Source organism: Impatiens glandulifera, chromosome 4, assembly GCF_907164915.1.
Source record: "Impatiens glandulifera chromosome 4, dImpGla2.1, whole genome shotgun sequence".
Lineage (NCBI taxonomy): Eukaryota > Viridiplantae > Streptophyta > Magnoliopsida > Ericales > Balsaminaceae > Impatiens > Impatiens glandulifera.
The window spans coordinates 56,925,405-56,933,006 of record NC_061865.1 but is presented as its reverse complement, the minus strand read 5'-3'; the positions used below and the strand labels follow the sequence as shown (position 1 = coordinate 56,933,006).

Here is a 7,602-nt window from a genome sequence, read left to right as displayed (position 1 = left end):
AATATCCCAAAGTAGGATTCGAACCTGCAGTCACTCGATTAACAACCAACGTCACTACCACTGAGTTATTGGGGAATAACAACAGATTTGAACTCATAGAGTTCAATTCCGGTTCGTAGCCCATGACCAATATGACTCGATGTATCCTTCTGAACTACTGAAACTTCCTCATACTATCTCCCTTCCATGCCTTATTTCATAAGTTCCAAACTCCTAAGTGGCTATATTTCATCAATATCATTTTTCCATTAATTTAATATCTTTTTTTGTCATTGACATAACAAATGTCGTTTGGAGTCTTTATCTTTATATGGAAAGTTCAAAACTAATCTAGAAATTGCGACAGAGAAAAAAGTGTTTGAGATGATTTTAAAATCTTTTATACTAGGCAATCTAATATCTTATGCATAAAGATAATCAATTTGAACATTCTTCCTAGGGTCCTCTTATCTCTTCCAACTCAGAGTTCAGGTTATGGAAAGGGAGAAGAAGGAAGGTGAGAAAAAGGAAACCAAAAGAAGGTATCAACTGATTTTTTATTACTAGACAACGCATGATGTCCATATCAATCTATTATGCACATTTATATCTAGTATTAGGCAGGCCTCATACAGGTCTTAATTTTTACTCTATCTTTTGTTTCATTTCTTCTGAATTAATCATAAATATTTTTTTTTTAATTATGGATCTACTACTATAAATTATAATATACCACTATAAATTCGATACGTAATTTTAATATTCATTGTGTATTCCTAAATAATCTCATTCTACCAAGTTCATTGTTAGCCAAATTAGTTAACATTTATATGTTCTGACTCATCAACGAGATATTATTTGTAACAAGTAGTTTTGTTGGTTGTTTAATTGGTGTCGTTGTATTAGATAAAATTTACTTATTCATCTAATAAGTACCTTGGCTCATAATTAAGAAATTTTATGTCTCCAATCTAAGTATTTTCATATTTATTAACTGTGTTTACTATTTAGACATAACTCTCACTCATTTTTATAAGAAGTTGAAAGAAATCCCCAAAATTGAAAAAAAAAAATGTAGAAACCACTTACGAAATGAGAGAGATTAAACACAACAAAAGAGATCCACTGAAGGGGATACTTTTCTTTATTTTTTCGTAAGAAAATGAGAATTCAGACAAAATCAATTAATTAAATAGAAGAAACTCAATTGAATTAAAAAGTTAGAAAATGAATTTCATTTTTAAGAGATATACTGTAAAAATAGTCTATTTTTAGATATGGGTATAAATTTAAAAATAAAATAAATGTATAAGAAACCATTTTAAACAAAAATAAACATATATTACATCCTTAGATGTATAACATATCAAAATAAAAGCTTCATCATCTTTAAGCACCCCTTTCTATATAGGATTTTTCATTTTTTATTTTTAAAAAATACTTTATTTAGTCCATAAACTTTTTATTTTTATTTTTGTACCCTCTTATTATTTTTAAATAACTAGATAATTACATTTGAGATGGATATGCTTAATTGCTCTTAATTTATTTAAAGAATTTTATTTATATATACATTTATATATACATAGATAATATTATGTTATATATGTTTAGGGAGCAATTAATTGGATGACCCATTCTCAACCGGTTTTATGTCTTTTTGCATTCTTTTCATATTTCACTGTCTGATGTTTAATTAGTTTCAATTTATTTTTTCTATCAATTTAGGATTTGTTTTTTTATTGAGTTTCTTTCATATCTTCCTTCCAAAAAAAATATTCTAACTAAATTATTGATATCATCATCTAATTATTTTCCAATTTAATTGAAGATGATTGATTAACTGACATTCGGTGAATTTTTTAATAGACAATTAATCAGTTAAAGATATAGTTTACATTTATAATATTGAGAGATTAATAATCACTAAGTGGTTCTAATTTTCTAAATTAAAATAATAATAATAATTAACTGAATACTATAAAATTGAACAATTAAGTATTAAAAAATAAGCAGTGAATAAGGTGCAAGAAACTAATTTATGTTTGGATAAAAAGAGTTTATCAAAATTAATTTTATTTCATAAATTAAAATATGTAAATATAATATATATTTATTCTTGTAAATTCTCTCTCCTTTTAATTTGAATCTTTCAGGCTTGATAACAAAAAAAAAAAAACCATGTGAAAAAGTAGTTTAACTTTTTATTTTATTTTCAAGTTATTTTTGTAATCACCATCAAAATTACAATAATCTTTTAAAATTATAAAAAGTCAAACTAATAATATATGTATTTGGTATTAACATTATTATTGAACTAAATAAAACTTTTATAGGTAAAAAGTAAATAAAAATATTATTTTAATAAATTTTCAGAATATCATATTGATATATCTTTTTTTTTTTGTCAAAACAATCTTTGTATTATTTTATTTTTGTCAAGATAAGAATGAATTTCAAAATAGCTTTACAGCTAGTCTTGTTTGGAAACAGAGTTTTAATAATATATATATATATTTAAAAACATTTGTTTTAAAATATTTTATTTAACTATTAATTTAAATTAAATAATGTTCTAACATTTTTCGTTTAAACATAGCTGCACACATTTCATGTGTTTTCAAATAAAGTCTTGTAGGCATTATGACGATATAAACGAAAAGTAATTATGTAGGATAGGTGAAGCCTATGTAAACAATGTGCGAAAAATGTAGAATATTATTTATTTCTTTTTTACTTCGTAAATACGGTTTAGATATTTTGAAAATATGACTTTTCTTCATAAACACGTTTTTAATTTAATTGCAATTAAAATATTTAATAGTTAGATCTCGAATCAACTTATTAATGGTGAGTTATCAAATAAAAGTAATAATACTTCTATTTTATTGAATATATGTTGCTTATACGGGGGATGAGAATTAGAAGTGTTCGATATAAATAAATTGGTGGAAAATACATTTTGTCGGTTATGTAAGTTATACTATGTCAATAAGATATTAACGACATTACACTTGATCTCAATAGTTCATAGCATACCAAAATGAGAAACATGATTTAGAAGCTTTACATTGCGGCCATGTAAACAAAAATAATAATGGAGGATTCATGTAGCATTTGTAGACAATGCGTAGAACGTATGCTTTTACTTCATAAACACGTTTATATATTTTGAATATCCGACTTCATTGTTCAATATGTGTTCTTTTGTATTGTAGATTAAATATGGTGAGAAAATGTGATTGGTAGTGTACGCCAATAACATTAATAAATTATACTATGACATCAAGGCATAAACGACAGGACAGTTAACCTCAATAAATCATAACATACCAAAATGAGATTATTTAGATGGCTAACATTAATGATATTGCGGACAAATTGTGAAAAATGTGGAACTTTCTATTCTACTTCGTTAAATACGTTATAGACATTTCAAATATTTGACCTCCCTTCGTAAATACATATTTGATTTCATTGAACATTCAAATATTTAGCAATTGTACCTCGAGTCAACTTGTCGTTTACATACACGACAACAAATTAAACTATCTCATCAAGACATAAACGACAATTCGCTTAACCTCAATATGAAGAAACATTTCGACTCAAAAGAGGTCTTCTATAAGTGACATTTCAAGAAACTAAGTATACATTTGTTTACAAAAACATTTTCTAAGAAACTACAATTCAAATTCAAATTTTACCGCCATAGCTATTAAAAGATAAATATATATTATTATTATTATTATTATTATTATTATTAATATAATAAATAAAAAATCAAACAAGTCCTTAAATTGTATTATTTTAAACTATAAAGTGGCATTTTATTGTGATATCAAAAAAAGAACTTTTGACATAAATAAAAGTGCTTTTTTTTAATTATTTATTTATAAAAATATGCAAAAGAAAAGAGGGTTTTGAGTGTTGTTCACACCAAAGAGATTTCGTCAATCTATGGTCAAACTCTCAACTCTTATTATAAAAGCCCACCATGTTTTCACAAACACTCACCCATCTTCTTTCTTTCTTTCTTTCTTTCTTTCTTTGAGTTTTTTCAATGGAGAGGCTCAATTTAGTCCAGAGTGGTTTCTTAACGAGACTTCCAACTGGTTTCCGATTTGAACCTACGGATGAAGAGATCATTCTTCATTACCTGCACAACAAGGTCATGTCCCGCCCATTACCCCCTTACTTCATACCAGTAATCGATGTCTGCAAATCTGATCCATGGAATTTGCCAGGTACATTCTTGTTTTAATTTGTAATCCCCTGATTTGTTAATTTGGAATTCTATAAACTTCTCCGGCGCAGGTAATTCGGAAAAGGAGAGGTACTATTTCTTCAACACCCATGAATCTATGTACCCAAATGGGGACATGCCCAACTGCTCTGGCTACTGGAAGGACATCCGGATTAATAAAGAAATTTTGGTTGTTAAGGGAACTCAGGTAATAGTGGGGATGAAGAAAATCCTTATCTTTTACACAGGAAACTCTCCCTACGGTTCCATGACAGACTGGATTATGCATCAGTATAGCATACCTGCTTCCGCCGCCGCCGATGGCCCAGGCGGTTCAGTCATCAATCCCCTAAAGAAGATCAAACTTTCGGAGGTACCCATGTTTCATATCTTAAACTTTAATCTTGACAAGTAATCAATTTGGAAAATGTAAATTGTACAGGGCTCGAATGATGCTGCGGTCGCCATGGATGATTACTACTGGGTTTTGAACAAGGTTTTTAGGAAACAGATTAGTGAAAGGATGATGCGGTTCATCTCCAATCGGAACGCTGCTCCTGCTTCTTCCGATTCCAGTGTGATTACGATCGAAAACTCTCCTACCCGTGAACCAGATCATCAGGAGGAGGCAAGCAGCAGGAATCCTTAGGAATTAGGGTTCTTGTTTCTCTTTCTATTTTCTACCAATAAAAAAACAGTCTTTCGTACTATTTTCTCTTTCTTTTTATGTAATTTGACTCTTGTTTAAGAGTGTTATCTATTATCTTTATTTTCATGATTTCAAAAATTGTTCTTTAAGAGTGTTAAAAAAGTTTTTTTTATCAAATAATTATCATTAAAATAAAATTAGTTATAAATTAAGTTAATTATAATTTGATAATTCTTACTTACATCATCTTAAAAAAAACTAACTAAACCCAATTTTGATTCAAATTTAATTTAAAAAATTATAATTTCTTAAGCTTTAATTTCAATATATTTACTTCCAACTATTTTTTTAACTTAAGAGTAGTTGAAATTAAATTTTAATTTTTATAGACTAAGAATTAAATTTTAATTTTTATAGACTGAGAATTAAATTTTAATTTTAATTACAATTACAAACATTAATTGAAACCTAACCTAAAACAAACATTTTAGTTAAATTTGATTTTCCTAATTCCAATTTCATTATTGTATTTTTCCCTAAACAAACATATATTAATAGGACCGCCAATACAATTTTCATACCTAAGCTATTAATCTATTTTTAATATATTTATACATATTTTAATAAATTTTTAAATATATATTTTTATAACAAAAAAATATCACAAGTTCTTTGTTTTAAACTATTTTTTATTCTTTTGAAAAGATAATACTTTTCATTACTTGAACAGTACTCTATAGAAAAGTTATTATTATTTTTATTATTATTATTATTATTATTATAGATATATATAATTATGAAATGTATTAAATGTGATATAAATAAATAACTTTCAACTGTAAAATTTATTAAAATATAAGCTTAAAAATGGGGAAAAACATTACTTGTCCAAAAACTAAAAATACACTCTCAAGTCAAAAGTACTAGCATGCATACTTAATTCTTATTTGAAGGCTACCTAAAATTGATAAGGTGAAATTCAAATTATATATAATTCTAGTTGAATTAATATATTTATAATTTTTTAGTTTTTTTTCATAATATTAATTACCTTTAAATATTAATTTATCCAGGATTTAGTTTAACATAAATATAATTACGGGCTTACCACAACTATGCTTTATATTATAATATATACTTTTGAAGTAGATCTCATTTAACATATTTCATCATCTCTTTTACTCAATATATTTTTCTTATATATATATTTAGAAAATAGAAGATGAAAAAAATGTATTGTTAACTTATTTTAGAAAATAAATTATAATTAAAAAAAAGTTTAATAAATTAAAAAAAATAAAAAGAATAATGTGTAAATTATTTTTAATGTCATGGTTTTAGTTTTCACACCCGAAAGTTATAAGTATATTTATACCTTTTGACAATTCAATCTTGCTTGAAGGCTTAGTTACCCAAAATTTATAAATTCATCAAAATAAAAAATATATATATAAAGTTATAATAAATGTGATTGAAATTTAATTTATTGTTTCTTTTCAAATAAAGAATCTTAATAATCCACACAAAGAAATTTTCTTCAATTGCCTTCTTGCATTGATAGTGTTGATGTCTTCTCTTCTCTTTCTTTTTTTAATTGGTCAAAAGTTTCAATTCCACCTTCAAATTACAATTAGGAAAGTTCTCAAATACATAATAATTAATTTATGATAATGTGAAAATGATAGTTCTTATGAGAAATTTCCATAAAATTAATTATTATGATATTAATTTTCATAAATAATGAAATGGAATGATAGAACAAGTAATCAATCTTCACAAATGGAAAAATGATTCAAAGAGCCCTAGGCCAAAAGAACAATAAGAGTCAAGACAAGTTATAAAAGTTAAAATCAATGTTGACTAGGGCTCTTCAAGTGGAATTTCTTGACTCACTTTACTATCATAATTCACTCCATTGTAGAATTTATTTGTTTAGTTTGATTTAACTTTGTTCTGATTTTTATTTTCAACAATTCTCTTAAGTATGATTTCAAAATGTGCTTGTGTGTTTTCATATTTACCGAGTTTCTTGAAGAGGTCTCTTAACAAAAGTTTGTCTTCAAAGCGCATGCATTAATCAACTCATTCACACACATTAAGTGGTTCATTGATGGAGGCCCAACATATCTTTCTCTCCTCCTTTCGCCTCCAAAGTTTCAAAACGATTTTGATCACAAAGACACGAGTTGTATCTCCTAATCATCTCTTCCGCCTTCCACTAATCAGAACTTATCGAGATAACTTATATATTTTGAATTCCAATTCCAGTTACATCAATACAAACATTGGATTTTCCTTGTAATTTTAATTATCCTACTTTTACCATAAACCAACCTAACTTTATGGTAAATGATATATTGACATATTAGGTTCATATATGCCAAAGGATATCGATTACTTTTTTTGGAAACATTTATGTATTGAAAAATAGAAAATATGAGAAATGTGTTACTGGTGATCTAGGCCAAAGATTTTCTAAATATAAGTTACTAATTCCATGAAGCTTAAACAAAGGTAAATGAATCCCCTCAAACAATAACAAGCTAATTAAACATCCCTTCCAAAAGTTAACTAAATCTTTTATCCAATATTAACTAAAATCAATAGCGACGGTATTTGAATCCGTCCTGCTCTTTCCTTTGCATTTTTAAGTACAGTTTAATATTATGTTTATTTCAAATCTTCAATAATTCAAGAATAGTGTTATTTAGCTTAAATTTATTGAAAC

At 26.2% G+C, this 7,602-nt stretch overlaps 1 protein-coding gene across 1 annotated transcript; it reads left to right on the top strand.

Moving 5' to 3' along the window:
- Nucleotides 1-4,042: 4,042 nt before the first annotated feature.
- LOC124935500 (NAC domain-containing protein 83-like) lies at nt 4,043-4,874 on the top strand. The gene is made up of 3 exons (XM_047475931.1): nt 4,043-4,226; nt 4,297-4,598; nt 4,668-4,874. Exons 1-3 carry the CDS (start codon nt 4,043-4,045, stop codon nt 4,872-4,874), a joined length of 693 nt encoding a protein of 230 aa, XP_047331887.1.
- The last annotated feature ends 2,728 nt before the right edge of the window (nt 4,875-7,602 follow it).

Bases quoted from the DNA above. Each gene is read 5' to 3' on its own strand.
- LOC124935500 (XM_047475931.1), top strand. From the start codon at position 4,043: ATGGAGAGGCTCAATTTAGTCCAGAGTGGTTTCTTAACGAGACTTCCA. The intron at 4,227-4,296 runs GTACATTCTTGT...TCTCCGGCGCAG, and splicing joins TGATCCATGGAATTTGCCAG to GTAATTCGGAAAAGGAGAGG. The intron at 4,599-4,667 runs GTACCCATGTTT...TAAATTGTACAG, and splicing joins AGAAGATCAAACTTTCGGAG to GGCTCGAATGATGCTGCGGT.